The sequence below is a fragment of the Pygoscelis adeliae genome, unplaced genomic scaffold (assembly GCF_000699105.1).
Source record: "Pygoscelis adeliae isolate BGI_AS28 unplaced genomic scaffold, ASM69910v1 Scaffold10, whole genome shotgun sequence".
Classification (NCBI taxonomy): domain Eukaryota; kingdom Metazoa; phylum Chordata; class Aves; order Sphenisciformes; family Spheniscidae; genus Pygoscelis; species Pygoscelis adeliae.
In genome coordinates, this window is record NW_008824053.1 from 1,539,814 (window position 1) to 1,563,331 (window position 23,518).

Here is a 23,518-nt window from a genome sequence, read left to right on the forward strand (position 1 = left end):
GGCGGTCGGTGGCGTGGTGGGGCGTGAGGCGCTGATCCCCGTTTCCCTCCCGTGACAGGCGGCGGCCAGTGGGCCTGGCGGCTGTAACCGGCCTCCCCAAGCATGCTGTATCTGGTCGGGCTGGGCTTGGGGGACGCCAAGGACATCACCGTGAAGGGGCTGGAGGCGGTGAGGCGGTGCCGCAGGGTGTACCTGGAGGCCTACACGTCCGTCCTCACGGTGGGCAAGGAAGCGCTGGTAGGTCTGGGCGCTGCTGTCGCGCAGAGCCCTGACGGCCCCCGTGCCAAGGAGCGAGGAGGGCGCTGGGGCCGGTCGGTCGGTAACGTCAGCAGGAGAAGCTAATGGTGCGTGTCCTCAGAAAAAGTATGTACGTGCCCTTCACACACTGTATTTTGTAGGAGAAATCGTTTCGCTACCTTATGAGAAGACCGGAGTGAAAATAAAATTTTCCTTCCTGCAAGCATTGACACTAGTTCTCATCTCAGATTCTAACCACGTACGGAGATCCTGAAATATCGGAGAACTTGGCTAGAAAAATGTCTGATCTGAGAAAAAAAATCAAAAGGTGTACCAGAAAAAATACACGTTTTGGTGCCTTGAACCGCTGTATCAGCCTGAGGTATTATGGTGTGCCTGCTGGGAATAGTAATTTGACTGTCTCACATTTCCATGTTTCCTTGTGGGCCAAGCTGTCTCACCATGTTGAGACTTCTAGAACGTACATAGTTCAGGCAGAGACGGGCTGTTGAACAACGTGGAGATAAGCTTTTTATTAGTAAACACACCTTATGGAAGAAGGCAGTAGTAAAAATGTACAAGTTATAACTCTGATGGATTCACTGGTCATAGAAAGATAAAGTTTAATGTTGAAGTAACACCAAAAAAAGAGCTTGCCTACCCACAGAACAGGGATCTCACTTCCGAATAAGCTGCGTAGTGCTATACAGAGATGCTATCTGGGTCTTGGATGCTGTATAGCCATAACATACTTGTATATATATATATGCATACCTGTATGTACATACAGCATGTGAGACTTTCAGCTTGCGGTCAGCGTTATGTGGTTTCTAGATACAAGCTAGGCTAGAATATTTGGGGCCATCTGTGGTATATCGTCTGCTCTATTTTGAAATGAAGATATACTCCATGTTTTTCTGGGTTTTTTTCAGTACTCTGAAGCAATCTGAATTGAAATTAATCCGTTCAAATCAAAATGTTGGGGTTTTTTTGTTCTTGTTGGATAGTTGGAAAATTGCAAAATAGAAATGATTACTGGGATATTTTTACTTCACAAAATCTGCATTTGCTATCAAAAAAAGTGATGGATTCCTAGCCAGCTGAAAATAAAACACTGAACAATAGAAAAACGCTGAATATTTTTGGCATGGTTATTTTTGGGGGTTTGTTTTGTTTTTTATTGTTTTAAGTCTTTTGGAAACCTTGAAGTCCCAAAGATGACGTAATTGGGAAAAGCGATCAATAAAAACAAAGTAAAAGATGCTCTCTTACCTGAAACTGCCTAAGAGGGAATGTAGGAATTAATCACCAAGTGTTGATAATACAGCCCAGTTTACATACAAGTGACAATGCTGAGTAGTTTATTTAGTAATCTGAAGGTCAGTCTCTCCTAAGCAACAAGAAAAGTTATGGGAAAGCTCTCAAGAGATAAAGAACAGATTCTTTCCTGCAGGGATTTTCTAGAAATCCTCCTGTGCCGATGCTTTTAAAATCAGATCTCAAAATTCAAATGACATGATTTGCTTAGGCTACCTTGTTGGCCTGAAACATATATTAAAAGCTATTTGATGTTGATCATCTGAATTGGCCCTGTTTGGTGAAAGAACTGTTTGGACCCAGTGACCTCCCAGTGAGTACATTTTAGTTTTTGTCAGGAGAGTGCTTTTTATATATTCTTTAATTAATGTGCTTTGATTTGCGTTGTGGAGCAGTGTCAAAGCATGCAAATAGATTCTGTTAGATGAAAACAAATTGAAAGGTGTGTTTCTGGGAATGCACCTAATATGCTCTATAGTGTGCGTTCGCTTACAGTACTGGACTAAAGTTAGTCTCATCCTATGGTAAACCCACCAAAACGTATGTAGCATTGTTACTGAGTTCTCCGCACCAAGCGCTTTGCTTTATAGATCAGCTCCTGTTGTGCTGTACTACTTGCATCTAGTGTAAGATACCTAATAAAAACAAATGGGGTGTCAAAATTTGTTGTAGTTTGTTTAGTATAGACCTCAGCAGTACTCCAGGGTGGCCATCAACTGTTCTGAATCACAGATACAAGATTTGCTTATACATCTACTTGGTCCCCTTTCTATCGAATCTGTACAGGTTGCAGTCTGTTTCACAAGCAAAATAATATCCTCATTTTACAGAGGTAGAGAAACTTACTCAAAAATGGTAAGGAAGTCATCTTTAGAAAAGGGAACCGAACCCAGTAACAGAGGTCCCATATCTAGTACTCTCGCTATGGGATGGATTTTTTTTTATGGAAGCACTACTCAGCTTCTGTACAAGTACGATGGTTCTCTTGTCAATTCACTATGCTTTGCGGTCAAAGATGAAGCTATCACTGAAGTCACAGGAGAAGCCAGGGGAAAATCTTTCTGGACCATAACTGACTTAATAGTTTTATCAATTTGTTAATATTTGTAATACCACCCAAATTTTCTGAATACTATTTAGAACAAAAACACCCTTTTTGGTCTATGCCCTGGAAAAAAAAATTTATCTAATCATGTAAAGAGCATGTGAAATGTATGGTGACACGTAATTTAGAGACAGATATGTTCAGGATGGTCAGACAACATGTTCTAGGACTAACAAGTTTCATTACACGTGACGTTGGTTCTGGTAATAAAGGCATTTAAAACATACGAAGAGACACGATGATTACTGAGCTGCTGAAGAAAAGCGAAGGACACGATCAAATACACATTTACCTGTATACATAGTAAAGTATTTCTTACAGAGAACTGAAGATGAAGGATCAATATGAAATCATTCCTTAGATGTGGTTAGTTACAATGCACTAAGGAAAAATCTAAAAAACTAGGTTGTGGTATAGCTAGTGCCGTATTTGTATCTGGTTTGATGTCGGTATTATAACTAAGCTAAGCAGTTAGGCTCAGACTTGTGAGGGGGGATGCCTTACAGTAGGATGACTGCTTAATTTAAAGTACACCTAGAGTCCACCCAGGTACCTTCAGTATGCAGGTGTGATTGAGCTACTTTTGTAGCAGCTCCTCAACTGACACAGAAGGCATAAAAACCCAAGGCAGTATCAGAATAACGTGCTTGACTCATTTTTGTCAGCTCGGGAGCTGTTTTATGGGAAGCTCAGGTGTTCTTGCAAGGGGAGGCAGCGTTCTCTAAGACGTGGGTCAGACTGCTGGGGAGAATAATAAAGTTGGCCTTTCCACTGCCCATCGCCTGTGTTCCTGAGCGAGCACCCAGAGAGATACGAAATCACTCCTAAGTGTCTTATTTTGGTGTTTCTTATTAATTTCAATTTCTAGGAAGAGTTTTATGGAAAAGAATTGATTTTGGCTGACCGAGAAACAGTGGAACAAGAAGCAGACAGCATTTTAAAAGAAGCTGATGTTTGTGATGTCGCATTTCTTGTAGTTGGTGATCCTTTTGGGTAAGGCAAAGCAACATTTTAATTATTGCTGTAGCTTGATCACTCTCTTTTTTCAGTAGGAAGGAGCCATACGCCATAACTGTAATTCTTTATGGAAGAAGCTGGTTTTCAGACCAGAAGCACTTTTTATGTCTTTGTATATTTTTTATTGCATTAAAATACACATGCAATTGTCCACACTTCATCTTGCTTTGGAGTTTCCTTGCCCAGATATCCCTTACAGATAGGAGCGTGGACCCTCCAGGATGTATAAATCTTTCCTTCAGCAGTCACTTATCAGTTCGTTCTCCATGCTAGCTTTTATAGAGAATATTTTGTTCCAGGTTTTATCTGCTAACAGAAGAAATTCTAGGATATCACGTATTTAAGAAATGTGCTATGTTTTGAAGAGTATTCTTTTAGTTGCTATTTGCACTTGCAAACTGCAGCTTTTATGCTCAGTTGTTTCAGAATGAATACTGTTTGTTGGTTGTACAGTGCTTCTGCTTTGATATATGCTAGTTTTTAAAATCACTTAGGTCGTTATAAATGTCTCCTCATTTTGGTTTATTAAGCCTTTTGTTTCCACTTTTTATTCCGGCTGAAAAGTGTAGTCGTCTTCTATCACCAGAAGGATCTCCTTCTGTCTTTTCAGTCAGGCATCATCAATCTGTAATGTCAGGCCATACAGAAGAGCTTTTAGTCTCCAGCTGGTGATTCAAGATTTATACCACAATGTTAAGGGGCACAAGAAAAATCAAATCACTGAGCACCCCATTTGCGAGTGAAAGTATAGAGAGACTTTATCAAAAAGAGGAGCAGTGTGCACATCTGTCAAAAGCAGATAATTTATGTAAATACAGGTTGAAGGGAATTGGCAAGAGAATATTATATTAAACTAGTACTTATGGGCAGATGATGCTGTATTTCAGAAATACTAATTATACTTTCAATACACGGTAACATTAAAATTAGGATTCATGTAGAGTGTAGAGCCACGTTACCTGTGCTCTTGTGCTCTGATCCAGTGACTGATACAAGTAAGTACACAAGATGAAAAAAAACAACCTACATGTATTGACATGTAATTGCTACTTGTAAGCAGTATCTTGATCTGCCTTAGTCATCATTAGTTTCAGTGTCAAAATACTTCAATTCTGATTAACATACTACATCATTGTTGGAAACTATGCTTTTTTTTAAATGAGTTGCTTCTTTCTAAACGTTTATGTTCTTAGCTCTTAATACTGCAGCTAGAACTGCTCCTATGCCCACATAGAGCCCTAAGGATTTAGGGGTTCATGAGGTCACTAGGAAAGAGTACTGAATGTTTCTGTCCTAAGAGAAGCCCTATGGGAGGAGGATAGAAGCCATATGACTGCAGCTTATCGTAGAGTTTCGAGTGTATTTGCAGGTAAGAAAAGCACCTGGCAGCCTTAGGAAATCTCAGGCATTGGTAGTTACTGGTTAAAGTGATAAAACAAGCTGTGTCCCTGTCCTCCTTCTCACTGTTGCTCACTGCAAGTTTTTATCTGCCTATGTGGTAACAGCTATGGATGTGCTAGCAGGAACCTGACAATTTTAGTAGCATACTGGAAAGCCCACCTTCATCTAGCCTGGTGCTAACATTCATATTATTACTACGTGTAGAACTTAAAACCTGTATCAGTGACAGAAAATACTGGTGTAGCTCTGGGTGCAGAGGACTGACTCCACGAAGCCTTTGCTGGTATTAGCTGAGTGCTCATGAGGGCACTTCTGCTTTTAGCTACAGTCATTATGGACACATTTAGCTACAGTCATATGGACATTGGGAGAAAATACTGGCTGGAGCAAATTTGAGTGAATAAAGCCAGCTGATCCCTTGGTCAGTATTAGCATAATCACAAAATCCTCCAGTGCTTCTTGTCCTACGTATGTGAACGGAATAATACAAGGCCGTAAAACTAGTCCCCTTCTCTTAGGGCAGGCATTCCTACATCACCTTTGCTTATGGAAGTCAGGAACATAGTTTGTTTACTAACCAAAGTGTTGTTTTAGATCTCTTTACTGCATTCTTCTAGGACTGGGAGCCTGTTTCTGTCAGGGTCTCTGATTTCCCAAATTCAGATTCCTCTTTTTTTTTTTTTTCTCCAGTGAAATTGATTTCTTATTTAAATGATTGATCCTCACAGCCTTGCCAGCTGCTGCCACTTTTGTGTTCCAGTCTGAAGCACCTGATCTGCTGATGGGTGCTAGTCAGACATGCAGTGTCAAAATTATCAGACTAAAAATCAGGGGAATTCTGTTAGGGTAACTGAACCAGACCAGGGTGAAAGCAGTCTTCCTATTTAATCAATTCTGACTGGCACATGCTATTTCTTTCTTTGCTTCCTTCTTTGGAATGGCCACACAGAAATGTGTGGTACGTCTTGGTACGTACCAAGGTGGCTAAGGCCATTGTTCAGGTTTGATAAATTTAGGCGAGGGGTAGGTGCATTTTCATATTTCACATGGAAAATGGGAGTGCCTAGCATTTAGGTAAGCATACATGTAAGCAAGATACATATGTCAACATTGTTGCAGTTCAAAGATTTGCTGGATCTGTATATACTTACCATCTTAGAAGGACTCTAATCCCAATTGTGTTAACTACAAGCCCAGTAATTCTTGCACCAGTCACCGCAAGGTGTTTGTTGAGCATTAGACCTGGAGCCAAATTTAGCTCAGTTCTAAGCTTAACTAGAATTTTCTTAATTATTTCAGAACACACTTGATCACTCAAACTTAGGCATTGGTAATTTGAGTAATTTGGCTTAAATATTATAAAAGTTGATTTAGTCTAAGGATGTTTTTCCTAAGTACTGCATGCAGTTTACCTCAGTCTGTTCAAAGTTCTTGTTTGAGTGTGTTGCTTTCCTGGCATGCACTGGTGCAGATGGGAGCAGACCTGGCTGTGCAGCGAGTAAGGAAATATTGGACTTTTGTTGGAGTCTATGCCAAATGGACTTGACCTTTACAGTTGAACAGATGTCCGATAGACACCTGCAGAAGACAAAGGATAAATGGAACTTTCCTTTTCAAGTACTTGCCAAAGCTATTTTAAAAAGTAACAATTGTGTTGGTGTTACAGTTTTAATGATGCCAGAAAGCTGCAAAGAACCGTAACATACTGAGGATGCCTGTATTTTCAGCTAGGGAAGATGACATATGGAAGCCTTATTGGAGTTTTTACTTTCCCATAACAATTAGTCAAGTTATTGTTGCCCTTTTGGTACTTCTGCATTGCCCTAGTTGTGAAGGGTTTAATTTTACTTTCAAAGCAAACTATAATGCTGGTAACACTTGGTCACTTTATCTTTTCAATCTCTAATTCCTTTCTTAACACAGGGCCACGACGCACAGTGATTTAGTACTACGTGCAGTAAAATTGGGGATTCCGTACAAGGTCATTCATAATGCTTCAATAATGAATGCAGTGGGCTGCTGTGGTTTACAGGTAACATTTTTGTATATATGCTCTTCCACAACTGCTAAACTTAGTGTTGGTGAGCTCTTCTACTGCTGTAGTGGCGCATGTTGCAATCTGAAGTTTTGAACATCTGTAGCAACAGTACACTTCTGTTGGCAGAATTTGTTAACACTTCCTTTTCAGCATGCTACACGTCAGCAAAAGTCCCTTTTGATGAGCACATGTGAAAATGAATAGTAACACTTCTATTCTTCTCTGCTCTCTAACTTCCCTCTGCCCCAGGAGACTTTGATATTTAAGTTACTTTACAGATAAAGCTTTGCTCATGTTGGCTTCCTTCTACTACTGATGGTCACCTGGTAAGTTTGAGATGGTCACCTGTTATCCTGTGGAGAAGTATGCTGGTCTTGTCGTAAAAGGAATACATGCACAAGCCTGTCTATATGCCCAACTCGGATCATAACGAATTCCAAAATCTTGTATATGATGCACTCTTTCTCTCCGAGGTTGACCTGTCCTCACGTTCTGCCCATCTGCCAAGGGAGGAGGGATTTGCCTAGCCAAGGACTAGAAGAACAAATGACAGTTTTTGTGCTTCTTGAATGGCTAAAGTAGAAAAGCTCTAGTGACCCCCAAGGAAATACTTCACTACTTCCTTTAACACATGTATAGGTCCATTATTGCTTTTCCTGCATGACCAATGTTACGGCAGTGTATGTATCGTAACTAATCACACATAAATTAGTTGAAGCTTCCCCCTCTTGTTTTCATTCATTACTTTAACACAGAACCTGCCTTCTCAAGGTTCAGAATGGTTCCCTGTGTATGGGAACCAAGCTCCCGCTTTACCAAAACCAAAAGCAAGCACAGGAATGTAAGCGTACTACGGACAGGAGTTGAGGGTTTGAACAGTAAGTTTTCATCACTGAAGGAGGAAGCATTCCTTCCTAGCTTAACATAAAAGAACACCATTTTTTTTTTATTTCAACAAACAACCGGGACCTTCAAATTTACACTGACAGACTCCAATAGCCTTATTTCAATGCTGCCCAGCAGCAGAAAATCTGTTGCAATAAGTTGGGTATTATCTCTGGCTCTGGTTTAGAAATGTGAGAGCCATGTCTGATCTGGCAGTTCAGCATTGACACCTCTTTTGAGATGTGAATGCTAATGCTAAAGGGAATGCAGTACAGGATTCACATTCTTTATAATTCTTCCTGTGAGCGCTTTCTTAGTGATACCTGCCGATTGCTGTAAGACTTGGGCAAAATTATTTTTTAGGAAGGAAATAGGCTCCTTGGCGTATAAAATCTACATGTACAGCAGACAGATGGCAGCTGTCGCATGACTGCACTTACTGGGGCGGGTAACACAAGAGTTGAGGCTGAGGCTCACCCTTTCCCCTTTTGGCTTCGTGGTGGTGCAAAGTTTGCTTCTGCTGTCAAGCTGTTGACAAGTAGTTTCTACTGCCCGCTGTCTTTTTACAGTTCTTTTATGTTCATTAGGAAGGAGGATGCAAGGCTCGTATTCCCAAAGAGAACAGGTGACTAAGTTTTCTGAAAGTTTGCTACCCCCACAACTCCAGCTAGGCATAGGAAAGAGGAGTATAGAGCTTCTAGGTTAATTGAAAAAAAGAGCAGAAAACTAACTGGGAATATATTGCAAACAGTCCATAAGGTTTTTCACATATGCAGAGTTTTGGAGGTTAGTGTACTATTTCCTTATCCCATGCTGAAGGGAACAGACCATGAAGGAAATGTGATGTTATTCACTCTGGCGTTAGTCCCCGTTCCCATTCTGGCTTGGGAGGGGCTGCCCTCTATAAGTCAACATTCCTGTTGTTGTATAAAGCATTTTAGGAAATAGTGATCATATTGTATTACCGGACAGACTATAACCAGCTGTATGTTTAACTCGTCATTGCTCCTTACAGGCATAAACAGCAAGTGAGTGGTATCTTACAAAAAAGCAGCCTGTGATTTAATTAGAGTTGTGGTGGAAGTTTATAATTTCTTTCAACAGTCTTTACGTTCATGGCTGTCTCCTGCCATCAATTTAGTTTTGGAGTTATTGTTTCAAATTGCAAAGTTGCTGTCAAGTATAGCAGGGATTCCTCTTTTGCTTCACCACAGAAAAGGCTTGGCTTTTTTTCTTGTTTTAATCTGATTGTGATACAAAACCTCTTTCTTTCTTACTAGAGAAAAACAGGAAACACCTTTGTATGCTGTTCTGAAAGCCATGTGTGTAGTGAGCTGTAACTGCTGATTAGGCCCTCAGTAAAATGCAGCTACAGCCCAGTCTGTTCACAAAAGAACATGTCTCTTGTCATCAGAGCAATGTTTCTGTGCAGCCAACAACGTTCTGGTAGTTGCGCAGTTTTCCTGAACAGTAGTGAGTTACTGAAGTCAACAGAGCATTGGGGATGGTTTGTCACCTTCAATTCATAGATATATTTCTTGCCAAATTGTGAAGAAGGGTGAATATCTATTTTCAAAAAAAATTTTTTTTTTTACTGTCTTGCCCATTTAACAGAATCAGTGCAGAAGATTCTTCAAACAGAATTGTTTTGAAGGCTGCACAGGTGAAGATTGTATTTGTACAAAGAATGGGTTTTTTTTAGTTTTGAAAAATCAAACTCTCTGAACTTCCAGGAAGCTCTCAGAGTGATACAATGAGCTATAGCTAGTGAAAGCAGGGGATAGTATAACTTAGCAAAGTATTAGTCTGACTGGGCATAAGGCTCTATGACTTGCTGTGGCTCCCTCTTTTACACAGTTCCTGCTGTGCTTCACTGTGTCAGATTTTTTTTTTTTTCCAAGGCTGAAGAACATCTTTTCCCTCAAAAACAAATTAATGCGGCCAGGGGGGAGAAGCCAGGAAAAGTGCCTGTGTGTGAGTGCCTCTTAGCACATTCTCTGCAGGTTCACCTCTCTTGTCTGGAATCTGACATGTAGGTATGTTGATCACTGACTCCCGTTGTAGTGGGGAACAACCACCAGTGAAGAAAGTCCTGCAGGTTGGTATCTACGCACGCTGCCAGGGAAGTCGGGGAGGGGGGACAGAAGTCCTGAGGGGAAGACCAAAATTCTCAGAGAGCACTTCTAGCGGGTGGTAACTAGTGAGACAGTTCAGCTTTCCCCATCAGCAGCTGCATTGTAATTCCATAGCTTTGGAAAGCTTAGTATTTTAGGTAACAGGCTTACCCCTGTTCTACCACTGCTCAGCTACCCTGTGAGCAAGACGTTGCCTTGGCTCTATCCGACTAGGATTCAGCATTGCAAGCTGAGAACAAAGGGAGAGCCTAGCCTGACTTCCATGGCTTTATCTGTACTCACACTCAAGTTTTTCAGAATGGGGCCGATTGCTAAGGCTTTTAGCCCTAGAATAAAGAGGCAGAAAACTCAAGATCTCTAATTTACACCTTTCTCCTTCCTAAACTCCATGACATCTGGGTTAGTTTGGGAAGGTCCCTGGCCAGTGTGGTGCTCTGCGGACAGAATTCTCTCTGACCCAGTTCTGGTCATGTATCTTTGAGGTAGCAGTATGGGTGGTCAAACACATGAGGAAGACTCTGCATCACACTGACCTGGGATGCACGTGAAGGAATGATGCAACTTGAAATGGCTTGAGATAATGGCATTACTGTAAAAAAAAGAGGATTGAGAACCGAAGTGCAACCGGAGGCAAGCCATGGGATGAGACAAAAGACTAAAATGAGTCTCATTTCTGGGAGAGTGGTGTTGCTAGTTTTGAAAGCATTTACTTTATATTTGGTAGGGTAGCTAGGGAAAAAAACATGTCGTGGCAGAGACCTGCCTTTCTTTTGAGACATACGCACTTTCCACCTGAATAGCTTCAGAACAAACATCTGCATGTCCCCTTGTTTCTTTCAGTGACTCATCTCGATTTTTTTTGTTTGCAGTCTGGTTAATTCTTGTAAGACAATTACAGTTATAAAATAGTTTTGTCTTTTCACTACTAGCTGATCACTTAAATGCAAAAGCAGTGCTTACTTATTTTTGAGTCTTTACTGAACAGGTGAGTACATTTTCAGTGTTGAATAGAAAAATATTACTTATAGATAGGAAGCTGAAGTATAATAGTAATGCTATCATTATTCGCTGTGCTCATAGTCAAATAGAAAACCTGTAGTAGCTGCAGGAGCGGAACCTCTGAGTTCCACCCTCTTTCTGTGCCCTAATCTTCAAAAATACTCTTTGCTCTAATAGGAGGGGCTCTACGCAAAATGGTTTTTATTCACTGACAGTTAAACTGTTTTCCATCACTGGTTGATTTTCTCACTTACTACCAGCTTCTGAGCCTGTTAGAAGTTGGCATTTGTTTCTCGAACCAATTAAAGGTTAAATCAGTGCTAGTCACACTACTTCATTACTCACAGTTGCTGTTCAGCTTAGTGCCATTTGTCACCAGCAAACATGACCCAGAAACATCCATTTAATCAGAATAGATTTTTTTCTCCATTTAGATATCTTTGTTTGAGATTAGTAACCCAAGTCACCAGGGTGGGAAGGAGTCACTGTTTGATATTGCTGGGAAGAGTCTTAGGAGGTTATTAAAGATAAGGTGACATTACCTTGGAGGGAAAATCCTGTCCTGTTCAAGTTTGCTTGGAGTTTCTGAGTCTTTTGATTGAATTTTGTTCTGCTTGTGGAGTGGCTATTTCCTAAGTGCCGATACAGGAGGCAGCCAAGAGAAAAATGTGTTCTTCCCTTCAGCTGCTTTTATGTGATTTGTCTCAGCTGCCTCCTGAAGACTGCAACCATGTGGAGTGGGCTTCCCTCAGCCAAACATCCTTTTCTTCACAGTTCCTTTCTCTCTGGCATGTACTAAGGGGACTGGAGGTTTTTGGGACAGCTGAGCCAATCTGCTGGCTTGCAGTACAAAAAGGAGTCATAGCCCCCTGTGTGTGAATGGTAAAAACTTTCAAGTTCATGTGAAGGTTCTCATGAGAGGCATTCAAAGTTGCTAAAGGTCTGTGGTACTAAATAAGATAGTGTAAAGGGCTAGAGCTAGGCTTGTGGTTGTTTCATATGACCAATTACAAGCAAAAATGAAGCTTGACTGATTCTTGCTACCTCTTTGTTGATGATTGTCCCACTTCCTAAGCTGTTCTCTGGCAACAGTATATAATATAAAGAACAGTGGGAGCGCTTTAATCTGATGTATATGGTCTGGAGGGTTGTTAACTGGTTACGGAGGATAAAGGGAAAAATCTGACTTGTTAGGTTCTTTTTTTTGAGGGTGAATGTTGCATAGCATCACGTCGGAACTCTCATGACAAGGATGAACAAAACATGTCTTAGCTTTTCTGTGTCTGTTCATTGGGATTTATCAAGAAGCACCCTGGGATAATGCAAGGTGCCCTATGGTCTCCAAATTCCATTGAGGAATACCCTTAGGAGAAGCAGCCTCTTGGTGTCTGTCAGCAGGATGTGATCAGGCTGTGGAGTATCTTCATTTGCAGAACACACCTGCCCTGTGAGAACTATCTGCAGCGTAACCTGTGACCATCTCAGCACAGAACATAGCTGAGTAGCGTTTCAGTCCTACAGGGTTTATAGGCATTTGCATTTGTGTACAGGTGCCAGGTCTGAAAAATGTAATGATAAGACTCCTTTTTACCTTCTTCCCCTGACATGTATCCAGTCCTGAAGCTGTTTGAAATTTTAGGAAAGGAGGGTAGGCTTCTAAGTGAGGAATTGCTTTGTCACCGTTGCAGCTGATACAGCAATAATTCTGGGAAAGATGCTGTAAAAATAAATGTCTGCATTTTGAAATGTTTACTTCTTGGTTTCTCTGCAGCTGTTGCCCTACTGACCTTTAATATTATCTCGCATCTTCTCTCCTGCTTGCTTTAGTACTTTTTAGAGGGGATGGGGGATCTTCCTTTTTTAATTTCCCTATTTAATCTCAGCTTGTTCCTTCTTTTTATGCCCTATATTTTTGTGGTGATTAGCCACACTGGTATTTTAAGTGAGGACTGTTGATCTGGACAGCTTCAGGTGTCTGATGTCATTCAGACAGGCCATTAACGAAGTTGCTCGGTAGTTTCATTGAAATGTCACTTGCATGCAGGCTTTCCAAGCTGAGATCACGGTACAGCACTTTTTCTCTCATAGTTTATTCTGGCCTCTCAAATAGCCATCAGTCCCGCTTATATAAACAACAAGTAAAATAAGGCATATCATTAACAGAAAGGTTAAAACTACTGATAGAAAACAGGCACCTCAGTACCAAAAGTTGTCAGACATTCTTTCATATTATGCGTGTAAATAAAATAGGAAGTTACAGCTTGTTCTGAGGTGATTAAAGTGTGAGTTGAATAACAGCTTTCTGCAGTATTTTGTGAGAGGCAGAAAACTCTAGCAGAGTATTGCCTCGGAGTTAGAGAGTTCTGGCTTCCTTTCCTGACCTCAGCTATTGCATTGCAAAATTTAAGTGCACAAAGCTTTGCTTAAGCCAATTACTACTTGGGGGGGGGGGGGGGGGGGGTTTGTAAGGGGTATTTCCAAAGACTGAGGTCTTTCAAAATGACCTTTTGAAATTTTTCTGTGAAGTTTTTGAGCATTAGGGAGAAGGTAAGAAGGTTAGTGTCCAAGCTGAGAGCACGAAATGTCTGTCCAACCATTTCACTGAGCCCCTTTGAAATTCTGGCGCTTTTGTGCCTGAGCAGAATGTAGGCACTCTAACAAATCTGATGATTAGTGCAAGTGTGATGCTTGAGATGTTTTAGCTTGTACAGAACAGATCTTGCCCACTCCTAAACCCCAGCTGCTTAATGTAGAGTGCAGCACACAGATGACCACTGTGAAACTTCATTTGCTGTTGCCTCTCTTTAAAGCTGTGCCAGCAACCGTCCAGCATGATCGTTTCACTGAAAATATACAGAGCTCTTCATGGTCTTATTAAACATCCTCTTCACAATCTCAAAGCATGACATTAATCCTTAGTTGTGTTGTAATACGCCTTGGTTAACAAATGTGTCACAGTTTTATTCCAACAACAAGCATGATTTCTGGAGTTTTGGGGCCCTATTCAGTCTTTTATGGTTGGTGGAAAGAATCTTGTTTTAATTTCAGTGGGTTCTGGCTCTAGTGGACCTGCTGTCCTCTGTAACTGCTGAATCCTTAGGATAGTAGTGGAATTTTTGGCATTTGCTGCTCTCTCTGCAGCAAGGCTTTTCTTGAAAGTCTGATACTTCATGCTGCATTTCAGGAGGGAGAAATTAGAACACAGCACAGGAAACGGTATTAGGAACAAATTGAATCTGCATGAGGTACAGGGAGAGAGTTCAAAAATGTAAGTTCTGATACAGTTATGTGTTGCTTCTTTAAAGCAGGCTTGCTCTGGTGGAAGAGCAGTGCCTATGTTTGCACAAATGTCACACGTCTGCAGAGATCAAATGCTGGATGAGAAAGAAATATTTGTGTCTGTAGAAGTGCTTGTAAGGTAATCGGTTACAAGGAGTCAAGCACAATAGGGGTATCCATCTATTGCTTCAGTTCCGCAGCATTCAGATTGTTGGTGTACCTGAAAGTTTCCAAAGTAGTATTTTCCCCTCTTTAATTTAAAGTAAAAACGTGTATGCATTAATGCTAGGAAATCTGTTCTTTAGAAGTTGAGTTAGTAGAGGGGTATAAGTTGCCAAGGCAATTCTAGGAGGTTAGTGAAGTATGCCCCATTCCATCTTGTTGGTGTAGAAGCTACCTCTGTGCTGTCCGGGTGCTGAGAAAGCAAGTGTATTTTTGTGAGACCATAACTACAGTTTGCTATGATATCCATACTCCGTGAAGATATTCTGAAGTTATTTCTACTGAATAGACAGGCCATTTCTGACAAAAACGTTGGGGTTTTTTTTGACATTCAGACTTCAGTTTTAATGCAAGACCTGGTAAACAAAGGACAGATTCAGTGAATCTGACTGGCAGTGCTTGCACAAAAAGGATAACTTGCTTAACTTCTTGTTGGAGAAGATGATGGAGAATCTTTGTAATGATCAATGGAAAAGAGAAAAATAACAATCAGAACAAGTGCTGTAGGGTATAAAGTTGAATGCCCGACTTGTTTTTAATATGTGGCAGAATGGTTTAAAAGATCTGATTCCCAACAAAATACTTACCAGATAGTAACACTTTGCCCGTTTCTGCCCATCCTTTTCTTTGCTAAAAGGCAGAGCTGGAAGTTTCTCTCCTTCAGGTTCTCAAAATGCCAAAGGGACTGGGATAAGATTTGAGGTTAATTGAGGCCGCTTTCTGTACTGAAGGAGGGCTGCTGCTTTTGGGAGGTGACGGCGGTGGCTTTCAGGTGGCAGACGGTAAGCTAGCTAGTTAGGTTGGCACCGGACATTTCAGCAGTTGTTGGTGACTGAAGGCATACTACCAATGAGATTAAAGGTTAACTTGCCCCCAGATGCTCTAACGGTGAAGGGGAGAAAGAGAAACTCCTTGTTCTAATAGTTTTTCTTCAGATTTGGTACGAAATGGAAAGAGTTCTAGCTAGCCACATGAAAAACAGGCAAAACAGCTGTTTTTTTCTCTTTTTCTAGAACACAGCCTTGAAATAGTTAACAAGTTACATCAGGAGCAATTCATTTGGTTCAACCTATATTTAGTTTACTGGAAGAACCTTTAGGTTGTGAAATGTACGCTGTGTGTTCTTGTCCCTGTGCTAGAATGAAATATTTAAAAGAGGAAATGTTTTCAGTAATATTCCAGGAATCTTTGAACAGACACTGTTCCTATCAGCGTGAATGGTTAAAATTCGAGCTTTTGGTCCCTTGAAAACAAACATGTTTCTGCTTTGATTCAAATTCTGCTCTGCCAGCGTAAAGGAGTTAAAACCGCAACCTAATGCCACAGTAAAATAAGTATCTATAGGGGAATCCCCAGATGGCACAGAGCTGCCAGAGCTGCTTCGACAGAGGGTCCTCTTCTCTGCTAACAGCACACGCAGTGCCTCCTGCAGCGGGCTTGGAAAAGCAGTTTTTCCTTCCAGGTTTAGAGAGAAAGTGGGGAAGTTAGTCCGCACAGCCATTGTTTCTCTGGTGGGCTTGAGCAGAGAGAATATTGGCAAGCTGTAAAAGCCATCTGGGACGGCCCCATTCCAGAGCTGAATTGACCAAAATTGATGCGTGGTTTTGCCCTTTCTCAAGTTGGTTGCAAAAACTTCCAGGCCAAATGCTGCCTTAGGTTACATACGACTTTTGCTTTTGCATCACTGGAAACGATTGGCAAGACTATCGCTTCAAACGTCTTCACCGACATTAGGGACTTACAGTAATAAATAGTGTTAAGATTGAGAATAAAACCAGTGAGTATGTCATAGAATCTGCTAGCGATATTCTTACCAGATGTGCATAAAAAATGTTGCACCCCTCTGCTTCACGCACAACCCGTCCCTGTCTTCAGATCTTCAGAGCCACTGTCTCTTTAGACTGTAACTTCTTTTGCGTGATACAGCTTTCATCTGCAGGAAAGTGCTGTTTTACTACAAATACTACTGTATCTGTAGAATTAAAACATTGTAAGTATTGCAGCATTATTAGGAGTTGCCTAGCCTTAACCAAAAGAAGAAATAATAAGTACTAATTTTCGTGCTAGCCTTACAAAGTTTTGCCTTTAAAAGGGCTTCAGAATTAAGTAACGAAGAATTGAAGGTAGATTGAAAGTTAGTATACATTGAAAAGGGGTACGCGGAGATAGATAAAAACTTTACAGGTAGTTCATTAGTCGTTCTTTAACATGCTTTACTGTTTGGAGAGTAAAAGAACAAGAGCACATCTCTATTAGGAAGAAGAAAACAGTTCAGTAATTACAGATTTTGTTAAAAAGAAAGGAGGGAATGCAAAGGAATGCACTAGAACTAGTCAAGAGATGCAGAGCAGCACAGGACAGCTTTTTCAAAAGGAAGCAGTATTATTAATGCAATGTTTCGTTGTGTATTTATGAAAGAGCAAACTTAAGCATCTTATAGGAGAGTACTCTCCCTGTAGTATGAAACTTCTTTATTAACGAGGCTCAGGACTTTTCAGTGTTGCCAATTGTTCATGATTTTCATAGCATTTTTTTGTATGCTCTACTACTTATTTTTTTCTTCTTGTGTACGTGCGTTATTGCATTTGCTTTGTTTTACAGTTGTACAAGTTTGGAGAGGCAGTTTCTGTAGTTTTCTGGACTGATACATGGAAGCCAGAGAGCTTTTTTGACAAGATCGAGAAGAACAGGCAGAATGGAATGCACACACTGTGCTTACTTGGTAAGCAGTGGCTACCCCGGTTCCTTAGCTACCATCTTCCGCGGTGTCCAGAAACAATAGCGATAGGCATGAGATGAAGTCTGTGATTAAACACATGTTCTTAGCTAACGTATGTCTTTGCAAATATACCAAAAATTGGAACGTTCAGCGTATGTGTACTTAGAGTCAGTTCAGCCATTGTTCATGCTACAGCGGCCAGGAATTTCTTAATTCCTCTTCAGAAAATCCGTAAGAAAGTATGCCTTTGTAGAAGTCAAATAGGAGCAGGAGGCCCGTATTTGCTCTAAAGATGGGTGTGATTTTTAAGCTAGATCAAGCTCAGGATCCGAATCAGATTGGAGTGACTAGCAGCTATCTTTTATTGACTTAATTAGGTTAGAGCTCAACACATTCGACTTTCTGGGGAGCTAAATGATACGTTTAACCACATTTCTGGTTTGTAAGGTGATAGTCCCTTTCCTAAATTACCGCATCTAAGAGTGTTCTGGCAAAAGGCGATTGTCACGTGAGAAGGTGCAGTGCTGTAAAAAATCCTTGCTGACCACGGAGCTGAAACGGAATACTGCTCCCGCTGTCCCCAGGCTCTCCCATGGTGCTGCCTGATCTTTATCCTACCCAACAATTCTCGGCTGAAAGCTACTTTCTGAGTAACTCCCTAAAGACCATGGAACTGCCTGCATATAAACTATAAGGCACTTGCATATTTATATATATAATTATATAGCTTTCCGTATCATCTTTCAGACACAGCTGGGATCTCTCAGTGCTAAATAAATTAATATTTTAAGTAAAAACAAATTCTGTGGTAACTGGAGGAATCCTGAGCAGGAAACAATTTAAATGTGTAAGCATCACTGCACATCAAACTTTCCAATGCCTTGAAAGTTGTTTGTTTTCAAAATTGGCTAAAAATCAGAACTGTGGTGATTTGTTTTAAAGAAGGATTTCACAAGTGTTTTGAACAAGGATTATTACAACTATATACCAAAACAAAGTATTCTTTAGCTATTTTGTAAAATCATTTTTACGATCTCCCTTTTTATGTTTGTTTTATGCCGTAGTGAGAAAGTAAAAATTTTGAAACAGTAGAATTGAATTGTAAATCTCATGTTTCGGGGACAGTTGTGGTACCTGCATCTAATTGTAGCTCACAGCTGAAAACAACCAATTTCCAAATCAATTGTTCCCTTAATACTACTTGGTCATTCCGGTCTAGGTATTGATTGTTTACCCAGCTAGATTACCAGATAAACAAATGTGACATAAAAAGATTAGTGCTGATAAACTTCTGAAGTCAAAGTGACTTCACGGACATAGAAGCAATTTGGTAAACGGTGCACTAATAGTCTTGCGGCTTTGCATTTTAAACCCCTTTCTTCAGAGTCACTTTGGTTTAGGAGTTGACTGTATAACTTAAGCAATATGTTTTTTAAAAATCAAGATTAAAAATGTATCCAGCTTTCACTATGATAATATTTTGGGGGCATTTGAATACAGATAACGTTCGATTGCCTCTTGGAGAGAGCGTGGTCAATCAAGAGTTTCATAACATTGCGGCTGGGCAGAGTCTTACCTGACCCCTTCTCTATTTCATTTTTGCCCAAATCCTGTTTTTTTCCCCATAACAGAAGATTGTTCTAAATTTTGATTGGGACAGGAAGGAAGCGCTAACGAAAGCCACGTTCCTGCATGGCAGTGATGTAATCACTGTCGATCAGTCATGCTGTTTTACCTTTTGTGACCACAATGTACTCGTAATTTAAGAGTAGTCCCAGTACCCTGGTGTGCTTAAACACGCTGGCATGTGAACGGTATGGTAAATATGCCTGCTATTTGTACACTTAGCAGTATTTTTATTCATCTATGTTGCTCTGAAATCTGTGAAACTTGCCCTATCTTTGGGCAAAATCGCATGCCTAAAATCACAATACCTTGTGATTAATTAACATATGAAACGGTAGAATGTAATCCATATCCCTTTTTCCTGTAATAGCTAAAATGTTGTTATAAAGTTTATAGAAGCGGCTAATTAAATCAAGCTTTACCTACACAGAAAACTAAGTGGGAAGTTTGTAGGGAACCTGCGTTTTAACATCTGTTTTGTTCTACAGATATTAAAGTCAAGGAGCAGTCTCTGGAGAATCTCATGAAGTGAGTCACCGTTTTGCAACTATCTAGAAACACACAATGTATTCACAACGGGTTTTTCTGTACAGGGAACAAAGGTTCTTTGCCCATGGTCTAATACTGGACTTACCTGCCTTCTCCTCTTGTACTTCGCAGCGGGCAGAGTCTTTTGTTTCTTGCAAGGAGTGGAACTTTTTTGTTCATTACGATAGGACCTGCCTTTATTTACAGTAACTGAATGAAGTTGCAGCAGAGCATGGTCTTTTTTTTAACTGTTTCTGTGAGAAGCATTAAGTCCGAATGGGGTAAGCTTTCCGCTTGGCAAATGAAGTGTTATTTTACTACTCTTCTGTCCCATCCTGAAACAGATTAATAGCTGAAACAGCGTTCTGAATTCATTCTTCCTCACGCTGGCTAGAAACAGCGCGAAGCACTGAATACGTACCGCCCTTTTTAAACAGCGAAATTAGCAGTATATAGAAAATGCTCTTAAGTTCATTTAACTGTATTCAGAAGAGCTCTTGCCACATCTTAATCATCTCTCTGCAATCTGTATGTTTTGACAGTGGCGAATATAAATGGTTACTTTATATGCATGCTGTAACTCTGGTCTAAACTAACATTTGTGAAGTCTCACGGTATCATTGAGGTTTGTTTATTCTGGAGTTGCAAAATAAAATCTGTTTGACTGAATCCACAGTTGGCAAAGAAAGCAGCATTTCATTTAAGAATATATTTCTAGTCTGTAATCATCTGTCTACAGGGCATTGGACAGAAAAGCAGTAGTTTGCCCTTGAATTTAAGTCTAATGCATCTTTCAGGAGAAGCTGCAAAACCTGCATATTGCTTCCAGCAGCTCAATTTGCTTTTAGGACTCAAATGATCTGCCAGCTGGAGGGAGGCCCTGCTGTTTCACAGGTGTGGTGAGAGCACAAGAGACTTCTGTCTGCCTTAAAAATTCCACTCTTGTCTAAAAGGCCCTGCCCGAGCGCCAGGGCCTGTTTAAGTTCCATTTGCTGGTCTAGAGGTTTCTTGAAATAAACTGTAAGAACGCTAGGGATAACGAAATGGGTCGTACGTGAAATTTCTCTGCTTTTCTTTCCCTGCAGAGGAAGAAAGATTTATGAGCCACCACGCTACATGAGTGTGAATCAAGCTGCAGAACAGCTTCTTGCCATTATTCAAAACAGGAGGCTCCAAGGAGAACCAGGTACCGTTCCGGCGATGTTTCTATCTGCTACTACCCCTCTCAGGTCACACTTACTGATGAGCCTCTGAACTCTGTGCCCTCCCTCTTAATCTTAGCATTCTCTTGCTCTGCAGTGGAATTGGGCTGCCTGAGATCCTAGTCATGAGGTGGATTTGGCAGAGCTTGAAGGTGGTGTAGTTCAGCGAGCACAGCTGAACGAGCACTAGTGGCTCCTGGAGGTTTAGTCAGAGCCCCAGTTTGGTAACCCTGTGCTGTTTCTACCCGTCTTTAACTGAGAGCTCTTTGATCCATTAGAGTCGCAGGAGGTTGAAGGATTCTGAGCATTTTAGATCAGCCGAGCTTCAAAAATCTCTGCTACGTTTTATTCGGACTGGTCACACTCTGCTCTACGTGAATACCAGCGTGAATCTAGGTTAACTCAACGATGGAGAACTGTGATTTTGACCTTGCATTCTTAACGCTAGTCAAGAGCAAACTGTGAAAGATGTTTATTGAGGCCGAGGGTGAAACGACAGCAGCTATAAAGGTGTCACAGAAAAATGCTTTCTAATAGAAATTCATCTAGCTATAGTCCTCCTTTTAAAAGTTTATTCCTTAAATACTGTTAAAATGAAAATCCTTTCATTTTATCCTTTATATAGAATGAATCAGAAGCAGCAGTTTCCTCAAAGCGAACGCAATTCCTGAATGAACTTCGTGTTCTACTTCTGCTGCCTTCCCATTCTTGCTTATAAACATCCCTAAGATACAGCTTTATTTTCTTTGAAGAACAAGCTGCTTTCTAGGCCACTCCAATGATTAATTGGAGTTTTAAGAAAGCGGTGTTAAAAGTTTAAGCCTTTGGAGTACTTTTTCCTTTATGATAGGACCATTAGTCAATAAATTAAGCATTTAATCTTCTTTCTTACAGCAATTACTGAAAACACAATTTGTGTTGGCCTCGCTCGTGTGGGTGCTCCAGATCAGAAGATTGTTTCAGGCACGCTGTATCAGATGTCCACAGTGGAATTAGGCGGTCCACTACACTCTTTGATTGTTACAGGCACCATGCATCCTCTGGAATTAGAAATGCTTAAGCTTTTTTCTGTAGATAGTTCCAGTTTTGAAAATAACGCATTTCAAAAGACCACTTAAATAAAAGTGAGGCGTTTAAATGTTTGTGCCACCTTTCATTTCACGACAGCGTAAAGCTGTTCCTGCGAGTATTAAGAGCTTCCCTAAGTGCAGTTAGATGGTACTTGACTTCAAAAGACAACACCGCAGGAACACGGACCTGCTTTTACCTGAGGCTACAAAGCGCAAGCGGCACTTGCTGGTATCGGCTTCTAACACGCAGACACCTCCAGAAACCTTTAAACCTTAAAACCCCTTTGTCTGATTCAGTTCATTGACATCTACAGCAGTGTTAGGTTGATGACTAGGATAAGAAGTTGTCCTGGTTTCGGCAGGACTGAGGTTAAACCACGACAAAGTGCAAGTAGGGAACTGAAGCAGCGTACCAGATTACCTGTCTGGCGTCGCTTTGGCTGTAGGACAGTAACCAAGCCGACGGCATACGTTGTTAGAAGTGCATTTTAGATGTTAAATTTTGCTTTTCAGCTTTCCAGAAACTTAGTAGTTCTCTCGCCAGTAGAAACCAGCAGCGTGCAAAACCTGTTAGGTCTGCATCCATCTGTACGCTTGGGAGAGTGAACACAGACAGGTGAGAATGTTCCTTATGTCTAAACCAAGAAAAACAAGAACTCGCCCTCCGGACAGTTGGTGAAACAGAGGGAGAAGCTGCACAGAATTTCTTTCAGAAGGTTGCAATTTAAAATAGAACTGGATTTCTTCATAGGTTAATGCTAGCATTTATGAAGTGCTGGACTCCAACTGCAGCAACCACGATTAACCTCAAGGCAATTTTCAGAAAGCAGACTGCCAGAATTCTCTTTAAGATCAGCTAATGGATGATGGCGGTTGCTATTTCAACTAGTCTTCGCGGTGCGTATGACGACAAAGCAGACCTGTTTGCGTATTATTTTTTTTTTTAAACTGAAGATTTATTGGAAAGACATTTGATCCCATATCTTTTCAGCAATATAGGATAGTTAACATTTTATATAGATTGTATTCAAGTAGAAAAGATTACATTAAAAATTTCTAATATTGCACTTGGGACAAGTCATGGCTAAGCTACTAACATTAGCATTCCAGAACAAAATCATACATAGTCTTCAGAATTTGAGTGAGCTCCCTTGTGTTATCATTAAGATTTCTTTACAGGTATTTTGATATACTGTATTATTCAACTTCAGCTCACCGCTAAGAGAAATTCCCGTAATTTAAAGGTAAAGGCAAGCAATATGCTGAACGCAAGCAATATGCTGTATGCTACCAGGAATGATTTTGGCGATTTCTTCATTCACAATATCTCACGCTTCAGCCAAAAATACCGTAGCGATTCATTTAACTCTCGCACAAGATCCCAGCATACACATGAAAAGACTTCAGTGCACGTGGGAAGTGAAATACACAACTCCTTTTACGCATTGTTTCCGCCAAATTACCACACAGGCAGGAACCTTTTGTGGCTCGCTGAAACAGACAAGCAGATTAGCCAGCATGTGCACAGCGAGCCGCGTAGTCTTCACGCGCCAGGCACGGCAGAGGCAGAACTGGCATCTTTTCACATTATAGCAGTCTCTGGCCAATGAGGTCCCAACAGGGACGGTCACCGCAACGAAGCCTGAATGGGGGAGAAATCCAAAAGGGAATCCCGGCAAGTTGCTGACAGGGATTTTCATAGGAGTCTAAAGGAGGAATTAACCACTGAGTCAGTATT

General features: G+C 40.8%; 1 protein-coding gene across 1 annotated transcript; it reads left to right on the forward strand.

Annotated features, from left to right (window-relative positions):
• Positions 1-40: 40 nt before the first annotated feature.
• On the forward strand, positions 41-21,848 carry DPH5 (diphthamide biosynthesis 5). Its single transcript, XM_009333738.1, has 7 exons — positions 41-237; positions 3,528-3,652; positions 7,001-7,109; positions 17,237-17,357; positions 19,469-19,508; positions 20,594-20,694; positions 21,605-21,848. Exons 1-7 carry the CDS (start codon positions 103-105, stop codon positions 21,826-21,828), a joined length of 855 nt encoding a protein of 284 aa, XP_009332013.1. The 5' UTR covers positions 41-102; the 3' UTR covers positions 21,829-21,848.
• The last annotated feature ends 1,670 nt before the right edge of the window (positions 21,849-23,518 follow it).

Excerpts from the sequence above, each read along its gene's own strand:
- DPH5 (XM_009333738.1), top strand. The coding sequence starts at position 103 with ATGCTGTATCTGGTCGGGCTGGGCTTGGGGGACGCCAAGGACATCACC. Across the intron at positions 3,653-7,000 it reads GTAGTTGGTGATCCTTTTGG|GGCCACGACGCACAGTGATT; the intron begins GTAAGGCAAAGC and ends TTCTTAACACAG. Across the intron at positions 20,695-21,604 it reads GAGGCTCCAAGGAGAACCAG|CAATTACTGAAAACACAATT; the intron begins GTACCGTTCCGG and ends TCTTTCTTACAG.